This window comes from Ursus arctos, unplaced genomic scaffold (assembly GCF_023065955.2).
Source record: "Ursus arctos isolate Adak ecotype North America unplaced genomic scaffold, UrsArc2.0 scaffold_31, whole genome shotgun sequence".
NCBI classification, from domain to species: Eukaryota; Metazoa; Chordata; class Mammalia; order Carnivora; family Ursidae; genus Ursus; species Ursus arctos.
Genome location: NW_026622997.1, coordinates 29,067,372 through 29,081,597, shown reverse-complemented (window position 1 = coordinate 29,081,597; position 14,226 = coordinate 29,067,372). Strand labels below are relative to the sequence as shown.

Below are 14,226 nucleotides of genomic sequence, written 5' to 3'. Positions count from 1 at the left end.
AATGTATTCGTTTATGCAAATTAGCAGAGGTCTCGGAGGAAGTTTGTTAGTCTGGAGCTTGTGCAGTCATTGAAAAATGAGAAGCAAACCTCTCCCTGGGGTACTCCGCATCTGACTGGCCCCTGGGAGCTGGGCCGTTACCAGGAGGAGGAACACTGAATTAGCTCCTCTCGCAGAGACAGGAGAGCAGCGCCCCTCTCCGGAGAGCGCCGGAGAGCCCGCGAACTCGCGCATGCTCATTCCACCCTCCCAGCCCTACTCCCCTGGAAGCCGGAGAGCCTAAGTGCGCAAGCGCCGCCTGTCGCGCCGACTCCTCCCTCAAGGGCGGGGAGAACGGGGCCCAAAATGGCGGCCAGCCGCTACCGGCGTTTCCTTAAGCTCTGTGAGGAATGGCCAGTGGACGAGACCAAACGGGGCCGGGACTTGGGCGCTTACCTGCGGCAGCGGGTAGCACAGGCCTTTCGGGAGGGAGAAAACACCCAGGTGACCGGACTGTGGGGTCCGCCTGTAGCGGGGTGGCGGTTGGGGCGAGGGGTGGAAAGGACGAGGCATGGGCGGGGCCGACGAGCGGGCGAGCAGTGGGGTCCACGCATGCGCGAGCCTTCCCTCCCTGGCCGCACGTGCGCGCGGACACTCCTGTACCACCACCCCCCCTCCGGGAACTGCAGAGAGCGACCACCCAGCCTTTTACCCAGTGCTCTCATCTGGCTGCACCTTGGAGTTACTGAAGAAGCTTTTTAAAAATCTAGATGTCAGGAACCATTCAGCCTTACTGAATCAGAACCTCTGGGGTTGGGGCTTTGGCCTCAGTATTTTGTAACTTCACCAGATGATTCTAGGTGCAGCCAGGGTTGAGGCGCACAGCAGTCGTAGATGGTAACAGTCGCAGGCTTGTAGTTTCCCTGACACAGTGCTATTACGCCGCAGTGTTGTGCAGTGACTGAGCTGAACCCCAAGGACCTCTGCAGGGCCCCAGCTAAGCCTTTGTGTGCTACCTGGGCCCCTGTAAGCCCTCGCAGCAGGTTTGGGACCTCAACCCTTGCCCCTGTGTGAGTAGTAGATCTACGTTCTTGCTCTCCTCCAGGTCGGTGCTAGGACGGCTCTGGGACTCATTCATACACAGCACATATTCATTGAGCACCCACCGTGTGCTGGGAACTGTGCTAGGTGCTGGGGAGACAGCAGTGAATTAGACAGACGGGGTCCTGTCCACCTGAAGTTGAAGTTTGCATTCTTGTCTGGGACACAGTAAGCAAGTAGACATATGTACGATAGTCCAGATCAGTCCTGTGCCAGATGTAAAATAGAATAGCATGATAGAAGGGTAATACGAGTTCTGATAGAGAAGGCCTGGCTCAGGAGGTGACACATAGATGAGACATAAGGGAAGAAGATGAGCTGACTGTATACTTGGTGGGAAGGGCATTCCAGGCAAAGGCCCTAGGCAGGAAACAGACTGGCGTGTTAGGGAACAGAAAGGAAGCCAGAGTGGTTGAAGGGGAATGAGTGAGATGGAGTTTGCCAAGAGTTGAGGTCAGAGGAGGACAAGAGCCAGGCCCAGTAGGGTCCTATAGGCTTTGGTTCGGAGTTGAATTTTATCATAAGGCCAGCGAGAAGCCACTGGGGAGGTTTGTGAAGACTGACATGACCTAATTTATTTGTTTTAAAAGATCATTCTGGTTGCATGTGGTGAATGGATTATAGGGGGCAAGGATAGAAACAAGGAGGCTGGAGAAAAGGCTACTCTGGCAAGAAGTAATGGTGATTTGGACGAGGGACGCAGCACAGGAGATGGAGTGGCTAGATGCAGGTTGCACTGTGAAGGTTGCTTCAATGGGACTTGCTAATATAGTGGATGTGACGTAAAGGGAAAAAGAGAAACCAGTGATAACACCTAGATTTTTTTGGCCTGAGCAACTGGGTGGGAGGAGGTGCCATTTACTGAGATGGGAAAGACTAGATGAGGAGCAGGTGGGGTGTGGGAAGAACATCTTGAGTTCAGTGTTAGACATGTTAAATTTGAGATGCCAAGTGGACTTACCTCCAAGTGGAAATGTCAAGTAGGCAGTGGGATATTTGAGCCTGGGGCTCAGGCAAGAGGTCAGAGATAGGAAATGGGATACATAAACACACAACCTGAAGAAATGACTTTTGCCAAACTTGGCCGCGACCTGTCAAAGCAGGAACATGTTTTTTTGCAACTTAGCCCAACAAAGAGCCAAGCCAGACCACCTCATGGAGCAAGAACATGCCCAGGGGCACCACTGAAACCAGATCCCAGACTGGGTGGAGGGCATGGATGAAGTGTCTGGCTCAGGGCTTGGGGGAAGTGGGGGGGGCACTCCACTGATGCACCTTTTACAGTGGTCTTCACTGGTCCAACGTATCAAGATCTCAAAGGCAAGAATTGTATCCAGTCCCAACTCTACAAACTCCTTAGACTTTTGTAGGGCTCTGTTCCCAACGTATTTGTAGTGTGAGCCTCCTAAGAATAGAGAGGATGCCATTTATTGTCTTCCCCCAGCGCCTAGCATAGTTCTTGGCACATAAAGGACAACCAGTAAATGTCTGGATGAATAGATTAAGTAAATGACCGGTTATGGGTCGAGACAAAAATCATTTGAACGCAGTCGCAGGTGTGGCAGAACTAGGTGGAGAAAAGTAGAGAAGAGTGAGAAGGACTATTTCTGTGTCCTGAGTGGTAAGAATTTGAGAGCCTGCTGTGTGGGGGGAACCTTAAGAACTCCAGAAGAGGGACATAGCCTGGTCCGTACCGTCAAGAAACTTAACAGTCGGGTAGATGTGCAATTTACTCTACTGAAATTCAGGTGGTGAAAGCAGCCAGCAGGGAGGCTGACAGAGGCTGGAGCCTTGGGGAGGTGAGAGAGTGTGATGTTCGCCTACTTGACTTAGTAGTGTAAGAGGACCGAGGAAAGGAGGGTAGAGCTTTCTCCTTTGGAGTTGTCATCCTTTGTCATCACCTGGGGAGATAGTTCTAATCAGTTGAAGGCCCACACAGATTTGAGTCATGGTTTTAGATGCAAGTCATGGCTCTGTTGATGGTTCTGGAGCTGCTGATGAATGCATCCCTGGTAGAGTGAACCAGTATTTCATGGTGGCAGCAAGCACATTACTCAGGACCACTGTCATGGTACCTCATCCTGATGGCACCTGAGAATGCTGCTGGGCTTAGTAAATCTTGGTGATAATTTTTAGAGGGAGCAGCCCCTTGCCAGAATCGAGAACAGCACTGTGAGTCACTCCCACTGACACCCCGGAACATTTATAAACCTTGAGAAAGAAAGGTGGTTCTGGTAGACTCTTCATTAAGCTGGCAGCCGGCAGCAAGCATTAGACCCAGTTGGCTGATGGGTGGGGAGCTCTCCCTTGGTTACGCCAGTTGCCAGAAAGATCGGACTAGACAGGGAGGCAGCTCTGCTCCACAGCCTCCTTGTTCTTGTAGTGGAGAGAGGCAGGCAGTCCTCTCAGCCTCTTGGCTTCCTGCCCCTTAACAATAACACTGAACACATGCCAGGCACTCGTTTGCATGCATATTCTCACTGAATTTAATCAGTGCAGCTGGGGAAAGTGGCCATCACTTATTCCCATTTTACAGACAAGGCAGAAACGTAAAACAACTTACTCAGGATCCCCTGGGAGTCAGTGGCCAGGCAAGTAAGCAGCTGTCCTGGTCCTGATCTGGCGTTGCCTCCTTGGTGCCTCATCTCTCCTCAGCTGCCATTTCTCCCACGTTCTTTCTTGCTAAAAAGGTCTCTTGTTCCATGAACATCAAGCCACCCTTTTCTCTCATGCCCTGCTCCAACCTTTTTGAACCAATGACAGTTTTGCCAAAGAAGTAAATGTCTCCCTGTGTTTAGCCACCTGCTTTTCTTTGCCCCAGCCATGACCCCCCTCATACAGATTGGAAGAAAGATGACCCTCAGGTGGGGTACCAGTGCAGAAGGGCCAGACTCACTAGAAAGCGAGTCAGTCATTCAGACTTGAACGCAGAGTACAGAAACCTCCGCCTCCATTAATTCCCCTTGAGATTGCCCTTTGGGGAGTCTCACGGTCCACCCCGAACCCCCCAAGAGGGAGGTGATGGTGGGAAGCAGGAACACACTTAACACCTCTTACACCCTCTGTCCGTTTGTGCAGTTTTTTGAAAGTTAATGGTTATGGGTTTTGCCCCCTCTGAATACAGTTTCTTCAAGAAAACACATCCCCTGCAGCACCAAGAGCTTCATAAAAGAATCACAATGTGGGAGAAGGTGGCAAAACAACTCTCCATTGTTGACTTAAGTACAGGGAAAGGGGCCAGTCCTTCTAATGAGTTCTTTAGGTGCACGGAGCGGCTTCCTGAAAGATCCCTGACTGCACACCAGCACCCACAAACCTAGCACAGGGCACAGCTCTGAGGAACAGCCTGGAAGCGCGGCCACCCAGGAAGGGGCTCACCCACCAGTGAGTTCTTGCATCATGCCCGGGTTTAAATCACATCAGCCTCGTTTGAAAAAAGTTGAACTGTGTCTTGGGTTTGCAGTAACGTAAATGCTATTCGCAGTTCTCAGGGGAGAATGCGAAGGTTGCATATGACTCTCTTGTCTCGGTCACCCGGCGGAGCCCTGGTCTTCGGCTTCCTCGGTGTGACCACCGCTGCCTGGGCCGGCCGCGGGGACGCCCCCTCAGCGTGCCCCCCCCCAGGTGCGGGCCCCCAGAAGGCCAGTTTCTGAGGCATGGCCTGAGGACAGTTACGCTATTTTTAGCTCTAATACTGAGCCCACTGCACAGCAGGAGTTGTGAGGAGAATCATCTCTGGGAGGGAATGCGGACAGCGCCATCTTTTTTCTCCTCTCCAGTTGCAGGCGGAGCTAAAGTGAGTTAAGGTTGCGTGGAGACCACGAGATGGCAGCCTTCTGCGCGTGGTTAGAGATCTAGGTGCTCATCCTCCTAGAGGGGTAAATTATTGACCACTTTCAGTGGGTCTCCGCTTTCCTCGGAGCGCTCTGGGTCTGCCCGTTGCCTCCTGGCTGAGTGGCAGGCAGGTGTGTGAGGCCTTCACTGTCCCCCGAGCCTTGGTGCCAGCCTGTGTTTTGCCTCTCGCCACACCCCAGCACGTGCCCTGGCCTCTCATTGCCTCCCACATTGGCCGCAACGTAAGTGCTTCTTAACCTTCGAGAATCTAGTGCGCTGTGGACACCACCCCTCAGACACACAAGGCTTGCCAAGAGTTGCTGCCTTCCCAGCACGCCTTGGCTCAGCTTAAGAAAGACCCCGCTTTGCCTAAAATGTCCTTGTCCCCTGCTTTTTCTTGCGTCCTCCCAGCCACTCCTCTCATCCCCGTTTACCCACGCCCAGCTCCAGCCTTGCCACTGCGCTCCTCAGTGCGGGCCTCGGCTCCCCCTCACTCCGGGAACTGTCACTGCACTGCAACTCAAGACCCCTGCGACACCTGCCTGTCAGCCCGGCCTGGTGACCCGCTCCCACCCCTGATTTCCTGTAACTCTAGCGCTCGGTTCCACGCTGCCCCAGGCCCATGTTTGATTTTTAATGCATACCCGTCTTGTCTCCTCGGCTTGACTGCCAACTTCTCCGAGGCCGAGGCTGGGTTTTATGTCCCCTCGCAGGCCCCTAGCAGAGCACTCTGCATAGTAGGTGCTCAAGAAATAGATTTGCAGTAGAATTGAAGGGAACAGGCTCCCGTAACGGAATGAACTCATTTCAGAAGTTCATTACCAAGCCATGAAAACCTTTTTTCATAGATCCTTCTGGACCGAATCCAGCTCTACCTTAATTAGCAAAGCAGTTTGCAACACCCTTTCCCAAAAGTGCTTATGCGTCCCTTTGTGTGACTAGAATCAGGGCGCTGTGTGTACCAGTTGCAGTCACCACCCAAAATTCAATTTTGAAAATCCAAATCAGTGCCTGCGGCACTGATGTAGATTTGTATGTATAAAAGTTTAATATGGTAAAGAGAAATTTACTGACGACTGAGCAGGGGAAATGCAAAAGGAGCAAAAATAGAGCCATAAAGGACACTATGTCAGTTGAACATCTATTTTATTCACATTTAGGGAGCAGAGCTGAATTTTTCATAATGTCCCACTGCTGCCTTTTTCAAACCCAGAGCTACTATTAGTCCTAAAACGTCCGTAATCTCATTAGGTGTGAATGCAAAATCAGGTAATTTAAAGCTTGTGTGTAAGAATATTTCTAAAAGTGCACAGTACATTTCTTCAGGAAAACGGTATATTTCCAAATTCAGAAACATTTGTACTGGAGTCTGTGAATAAAGTGTAGGATGTAGGAGTGTGGCAAGGCTTCTGGAATCAGACAGATACTTCTATCGATAATCCTTTTAAATGGTAACCCAATGAGCTTGGGTTGGTTGTGCCCGGTACCTGGAATTGGCCGTGGCTGCTTTTGCTCTCGGGCACTCACAACTGGCTAGAAGTTGGTCTGTCTGCTTTCATCTCCTCCTCCGAGCTGCTCTTACAGCCTCGTACACACCTTCTGGCCTCAAACGAGAAGTTGGGTGACCAGTTCATTTTTTGGTGATTGGTTCTTATTAGGTGTTTGGTTCCTTCTTGGATTGTTAATGGAGTCCCGGGCATTATGTAAAATATCTAGGAGGCTGTGTCATTAATACCGAAGGAATTTTAAGAGGTTGAGGGAGCTCAGATCATCCCCTTGCTTTTTGCATTCAGACCCTATGCCCTTTGCCCTCCCAGGAGCAGCGCTCTGCAAGGGTGACCCCGGCCTCCCTCTGTGCCCCTCCTCTGCCCTGCTGCCCCTGCAGAGACAGGAAAAGACAGGAAGGAAGAGGACAGCTGCTCATCGCCTCAAGGGTGTAGTAGGAGTAGCTGAGTAGCCCCGTGGCAAATTCTCACCATTAGAGAAGCAGGAGGAGAACTTGCACGGGCAAGATTTCCAAGGGCGAGGACCACGTTAGATTGGGGGTTTGATCGGGAAGCGCTGTGTTGGTGGCCTGACAGCAGTGATGGAAGCCCAGGAGAGCTGTGAGGAGGGCAAGTCGCAGGTGTGAATAAAGGCTCGGGTGGGAAGGTGGTCGGATGGTGATAGGAGGGGAGGGTCCAGATGAGCAGCCATCAGGCAAAGAAGAGGTGCCACAGGTGACAGCTCACCGGGCAGAGACCCAGGGTCGGTGTTTGATCCCCATCGAACTGACGTGGGGGTGCCTGGTGGCCGCTGGGAGCCAACAGCGTCTGCGCCGGTGGCGTGGTCGGGTGGGGCAATCTTCCATGCCTTCATTACTCCATCCCTGCCCACAGCCCCGCGGTCACACGGGCAACACTGATCTGCTGAGAATGCCCTCAGTGCCTCTCCCCCGGGCATGTGCTTTAGCTGGCCCTGTGCGCAGAGAGCCCCCCCTTCTTCTGATAGCCGCTGCTCATCCTGAGCCATGGCCCTCCGGCCGGCTGGTCGATCTCCCCTGGCAGGGTCCACCGCAGCCCTCATTGCACTGTCACCAGGATTACCTGTCTCAGGGTAGTTGGTGAGGTGGAGGCCGGCGTTTCCTGCTACAGCCGTTCACTACCAATAATATTAAGAAAAGCTAATCACTCACATTGATCAGTGTTCCAGGCCCCAACTTCAGAGCAATCCAGGCATTACCTCATTTTCCCTCGCAGCACCCTCAGAAATAGGGACTATTATTATCTTTTCTTTTAAAAGAAAGGTTAAGTTGGCGGGTATGCTTCAGAAATGTCAGTGCTTGAAAGACAAAGGCCGGGGAACTGTCCCAGCTGAAAGGAGAGGGCTACACGACACATAAATGCCGTAGGTGATCCTGGGCCAAAAGGATTTTTTTTTTTTTTTTTACGTAAGGATTATAACTGAGACAATTGACAGAATTGGAATACGGATGATGAACTAGATGAAAGTGTTGCATCAATGTCAGGTGTCCTGAATTTGATCACTGACCCGTCGTTACATAAGAGAATGCCCTTGTTCTCGGGAGACAGACTGAAACATTACGGCATAAAGGAGCCTCACGCTCCAGCTTACTCTCAAATGGATCAGAAAGAAAACGTGTATATATAGAGAGGGTGATAAAGCGAATGTGGCAGTGTTTTTCTGAAGTGTGGGGGACGGGGAGATCGCATGATTTGCCCAGCATCCCGTTTCTGATAAGTGAAGGAGCCAAGATTCCGAGGCAGGCGGTGTGACTCCACTGCTCTCCACAGCCACGGAGACCTGCTCCTACACAGGGCCGTGCACGCTGCAGGTTCTTGGCATGTGATTTTTTTAAAAAAGATTTTACTTATTTGAGAGAGAGAGAGAGCAAGAACAAGTAGGGGGAGGGACAGAGGGAGAAGAAGAAGCAGGCTCCCCACTAAGCAAGGAGCGTGATGCGGGGCTTGAACCCAGGACCCCGGGATCACAGCCTGAGCCGAAGGCAGCCGCTTCACTGACTGAGCCACCCCGGCGCCCCTCGGTGCATGACTTTTAAATTCGTAAGTGAACCCGTCCACACAAGAATGAAGATCGCAAGCAAAAGATGAAACACGCGATTTTCTTTTGATAATCGCCATAATATTTAAAACTTGGTGCTGGCATTATTCTCTGTTTCCTTTTGTGTCTCGTACCCTCTGTCCTCCTACCTTCCGTGCTAGCTCGTGGTTGTGTGTGCCCCGCTGAAGCCATAATGTTCGAAATGCTTTCCTCCGAAGTGTGTGTTGCAGAATTCGGTTCCAGCTGGATTCCCCCCGCCCCCTTCCTGCCCTTACATTTTTCCATCCCTTCTTTCTGTTCAAGTAATGCCTTTGATTATTACTCAGCGGACACGGGCTACCTCCTCAGCCCAGAACCCTCTCTCTTCTGATGTGGCTTCCTGGGCACTCTCGTGATGAGTGGCCCAAACCCAGGGACAGATCAAGTAAAACTACACGACGGATCATCTTTTTTTGTTGGCTGTGAAGTGGGGACCTCATTTGACACGCGCACAGAGGCAGAAGCAGAGCTGCCTTATTAAAACACTTAACTACTGATTTATTTATGCTTTGCCTTCTTCGAGAAAGGATTTAAGTTGGAAAAATTCTTCATTTGAATTCTGGGGAAAAACATAAAAGAGAAAGGTTTTTTTCTGGGGAGCTTTCAGAATTCCTGGCAGAATCGCACAACGGTCCATAGATAAATCTTAGCAAGGGCAGAAGGAAGGGATGACTAAAGAGAGGGCTGAACGGGGACGACCCACCTCACATCTGTGCGTGTCTGTCTTTCCCGTAGTTTCCAGCAAGGGCACCAGGGTATGTCTTGATTTCCCCCCTTCTCTTCGCAAGTCCTCCGTGTTGGGGCCCTCTCCTTTCTGGCAGGACCTAATTGGACTCTCCCTCTGGATTCTCCTCAGTTCAACCAACTACTGCCTTGTTTCTTTCCTTGTAAAATTGTAACGGCTCACCACAGGTGAAAGCTCGGATGATTTTTTTTTTTTTGCCTTTCATAAAAGAGTATTTAATACATTTCATATGGAAGGTTTGAGTCAAAAAGCTCTTGCTTTTTTCACCTGCCCAGGCTCTTCCCCTGCATATTCAGGCCCTCGGCCAAACTGATGGGACCTGAAACGTAGATAGCATCCGTGCCTCCTCCTGCTCACACATGCCTCCACTGGGAAGGCCTCTCCGTGCTCCCTTCTGCTCCCCAACCCCTGCGCATCTTTCAGAACCTGGTGCTGCCTGCCGTCTCCCTTGCTGTACGCTGAGCATGTGCCTCCCCCCACCCCCGTTTCTGACCGCCCACACCGCCGGGAGGCTCACCTTTCAGATGCTGTATTTTCATTGGGGTGGCCCGCGCTGCAGCTGGTGCGGTGATCCACAGGTCACATGCCCAACAGATGTTTGCCCGTGGATCGATGGAGTTTTTCTGCAGGTTGGGGAGTTGATGAGGTGGATTCTCATGATGAGGCGATTTCTAATAGCTTTCTAATAACTGGAGCTGGAGGCCAAGTTTGCGTCCCACGGAGTGGGGAAGCTAGTGCTAAGTTGCTAGGCTGCCTCGTGCCTTGCGTAAGTGGGGTCCTTCCTGGAGCCGGCTTGTTTGCTTACTTCCTTGGGGGGTTCTTTGTTTTTCAGATTGCAGAGCCTGAGGCCTGTGATCAGATGTATGAGAGCTTAGCACGACTCCATTCAAACTATTACAAACACAAGGTGAGTGGGCCAGTCCTTTTTATATCCCCAGCCCTTGGACTGGAAGTGACCAATGAGAGAGAGTGAAACTCTGATTATACAGTGCTTTGTAAAGAATTGTGGTTTTGCTACTCTCAAATGTAACCAGTAATTTCAACCAAGCCAACAAAGGCGCCTGGTAGAGGCTTTTAGGTCACCTAAATAAAAGCTATTTCTAATTCTGAATAAGAGCCATGTGTTTTATAGACCAGTGTGTGCTTAGGGTGTATCTGACAACTGTTGGGCCTTACGTGTATTTTCCCATCTACTCTGACGGAGCTGGCATTTCCCCCACACTCTGGTGATAAAGATGGGTGCCTTGGGAAAGTCCAGTCAGACAGGCCCTGGCGTGATTACTGTCAAATTCCTTTGAGTGTGCTTCTCCCCAAGCTTGAACAATGTGTTCAGTAACTCCAGAGATACACACAGCCAAATGCCTGGCTTACAGGGAAAAGGGATTTCTTCTAAATCCTCTCAGCTCAGAGTGGGGTCCATGACAGCCGTGTAGGCATCCCCTGGGAGCTGGTTTGAAATGCAGAATCGGGCCACACCCAGACCTCCTGAATCACACAGCCTACTTTTCCGGAGGATTCTTGGGTCTCGTCAAGGGAAGCCAAGTATTTGACCTCTAGGTGGCGCTGCTCTTCTAGCTGGGCCTCTGGCTTGCAGTGGGTTGAACTGTGCGGTGAACTGTGCGGGGAGAGCAAGGCTTCTCCAGGATCATCAGGTCTCAGATTGTACTGCAGAACTAATCTCTCCCCCACCCTCTCTGTCCTCTTTGTCCCATGTGACCAGTACCCTCGCCCCAGAGACACGAGCTTCAGTGGCCTGTCCGTGGAAGAGTACAAGCTGATCCTGTCCACAGGTATTGACAACCCAGCTGCCCTTTCTGGTCGGTTTGCAAATGATGCTTTGAGTTCGAGCAGCCAAGGGGAATTGTCTAATAAGATCACTCCGCTTGATGGAAAGTCTTGTGGAATAGCCCAGAGGAAATTCTGAAGCTTCGGGGCTCATGCTTTTTGGCCATAGAATATGGAGAAGGTCAAAGGCATTATTTAAAAAAAGAAAATCCATCTTTAGAGCTTTTAAATTCAAGGCTGGGCAGCAGGGAACAGGGGAATACGTATTTGCCAAATGGAAGTAGTTGAAATCAGGATGGAAGGAAAATAATTTTATTTTTATGGTCCTAAGGGGGCTTTATAAACAATGAGGGTTTTAATTAAAACAAAAAGCCATTCAATAAGCGTGTATGGGGATATCCGTCGGAGAGTTATCTGACCCAGGGGACGTGGTTTGTGGGTTAGATATGGGTTTAACTAGGTACGTTTGGGAGTTGTCGACAGACCTCAATTAACAGGAAAGGAAATACCCTGCCTAGCTGTCCCCTCCTTACTTCCCCATCTCCATTGTCACCAAAGGGGGAGTTGGGGGTAAGTGGCAAGGGGAGCCTGGGTTGAAGTAGGCAGGTTCTGGAAAATTACTATTTTTATTGCCAAGGATACCATATATAAAAATAGGCTAACCTTTTCTGCAAGGGCATGGCCCTGAAACATTCACCTTCTGGTACTCTAGAAATTTCTCTTTCCTATTCCTCTGGCAGCCTTTCAGCAGCTAAGTTTTGGGGATTTGGCCTTCCAGAGAACTCTTGCCTTCTGAACAGATTAAAACCTGGCAGTGTCACCTGCTATTGTATGTCAACCCTGATCCTATTTTTGTTACAGTACTCTGGAAAACTGGGGTAAAGGTGTTTCGGCCAGGCAGAATTAATTTATCAACAGTTTTTAAAAATATGTACATAAACGTATTCCCGTCCCTGGATGCATGCAGTTACCAACATTGATGCACCGTGTCACTCTGAGGGCCCCAGAGGGTTTGAACAAAGTTTGAACTGGAAATTAGAATGGAAATAAGTTCCAGAGGCCCAGCCTCCATCCTCCTTGTTAGTCCCTGGACACCTCTGCGATTGGGTGGGGGGGGGCAACAGACTGCAGCAAAGGACGGGGAGTTGGAAGACTCCCCATCACTGGCTTGTGGCTTTACCTTGTTCTGGCCAGGAGTTCAGCTCTGGGAAATTTGCTGATAATTTGTTTTCACGAGAACCCGCATATTTTTGTTGCGACTCTGTGGCACAAGCTTCCTGATTGTTTCCTCTGACAAGGCAAGAATACACACCTTACAGTGTTTGAGGGCCTGGCGAGTCTGAAATGTGGCCAAGGTCTGGGGCCCAAGGGTGTCCCCCCGGGGCTTGGGGTCATGGGAGACTCTGAAACAGAGGCCTCATGGCTTGCAAGTGGACAAGAACCCCTCAGCATCCCACTTGGTGCCCACAAGAAAACCTAGACTTCTGGAAAGTTTTCAGGGTGGGATGTTGGGCTCATGGCTGAGGTACAGTGTATGTCCTCATTTAGTCCAGAGCCCACTGACGATAAATGTAAGTTACTTTTTTGTTCAGGAAGGTTCTTCTTTTTTCTCTAGAAGTTTTGTTAACCAAGGAAAATCTAGGCTATGAAATTTAAACAATACTATGTGAAAATCTAAATTTAAAATACAGTTAAAATTAGGCAGCATAGGGGCGCCTGGGTGGCACAGCAGTTGAGCGAATGCCTTCGGCTCAGGGCGTGGTCCCAGCGTTATGGGATCGAGCCCCACATCAGGCTCCTCCGCTATGAGCCTGCTTCTTCCTCTCCCACTCCCCCTGCTTGTGTTCCCTCTCTCGCTGGCTGTCTCTATCTCTGTTGAATAAATAAACAAAATCTTTAATAAAAAAAAAATTAGGCAGCATAGAACTTTAGCCCTGGAGAGCCTTTAGACCGGTGGTTCTCCACGGGGTGGGGGGAGGGGGGAACCTGCCACGTTGCTGTGTGACCACGTCTGGAGACATTTTTAGATGTCCCAGCTAGGGGCCGGGCGGGGGGCTGCTACTGACATCTAGTGGGTAGAGGCCAAGTTGCTGCTAGACACCCTCCAGTGAGCAGGTCAGCCCCGCAACGAGGCTTTCTCTGGCCCACCATGTCAGTCGTGCCAAGACTGAGGAAGCTGGGTTTGGTTCCTGCGGGGTGTGGGTGTGTTTGTGCGTGTGTGTTCTTAAACAAGGGCCCCACTAGCTCTCACCAGCCAGCCCCCTACTGCCTTCAGAGCTATGAAGATGGCCAGCTTTTCTCGAGTGCAGGCCGGGCGCCAAGCAAATTCTTCTGTTTCCTTTAGTCCGCGACTTTGGAGGCAGGCGTTGCGCTCTCCACCTACAGACGAGGAACCTGAGGCTGACAGGGCTAAATCATTTGTTTCCCAGTGAGGAAATGATCAGTGGGGTCCACCTGCCCCCACCCCTCGCTCAAGCCCACAGCATGTGGCGGGCCCACACTGCCTGGCTCCACATCCCAGCTCCAGCGCTTCCAAGCTGTGTGACCTGAGCAAGTTACCTCGCCTCCCTCTGCCTCAGTTTCCACATCTGAGAAGTGGAGACGGCAAGGTCTGTGTGGCGCAGGCCCAGCTTTGAGAGAAAGCCTCTGGGCCTTTGGGCCCAAGGGATGTGTCGCTGACATGGCAGGGCCATTTCTTTGCTGGTCCTGTGGAACCGGGCAGCGGGGGCCCAGCTTAGATGTGGGCGGAGACCGCCGTAAGGCACGGGGTGCTTCACATGGGGCCTGCTACAAAGGTGCTCCATCCACACGAGCGGTTATTTTTCTGTGAGCCCATCTGATTTGCTTATCAGAAGTTGGGGCCATGCTTCCCTCTCTCAGGACCACACTGTAAAAATCAAGGTGTGCTCGGATGGCAAAAGCCTGTGGGGCCAATTTATATAATCAATTTGTTGACTTCGGTCTATTTATTTATTTATTGTCTTCCCCTCTTGCAGACACCTTGGAAGAGTTTAAGGAAGTGAATAAAGGCATGTGGAAGAAACTGCAGGAGAAGTTTGCCCCCAGGAATCCCGAGGAGAAGCAGAAGGCCTGGGCTCGGTCCTTATCTCGCCCGCGCACCTAAGTGTGGAGTCTTGTACGTTGCCATCATAAATAAAACTACCCTGATTTCCCCCATCCTC

At 51.0% G+C, this 14,226-nt stretch overlaps 1 protein-coding gene across 1 annotated transcript; it reads left to right on the top strand.

Moving 5' to 3' along the window:
• Window positions 1–307: 307 nt before the first annotated feature.
• On the top strand, window positions 308–14,221 carry LOC113243815 (ubiquinol-cytochrome-c reductase complex assembly factor 2). The gene is made up of 4 exons (XM_026482675.4): window positions 308–483; window positions 10,092–10,166; window positions 10,980–11,049; window positions 14,041–14,221. Exons 1-4 carry the CDS (start codon window positions 346–348, stop codon window positions 14,166–14,168), a joined length of 411 nt encoding a protein of 136 aa, XP_026338460.2. The 5' UTR covers window positions 308–345; the 3' UTR covers window positions 14,169–14,221.
• Window positions 14,222–14,226: the final 5 nt, after the last annotated feature.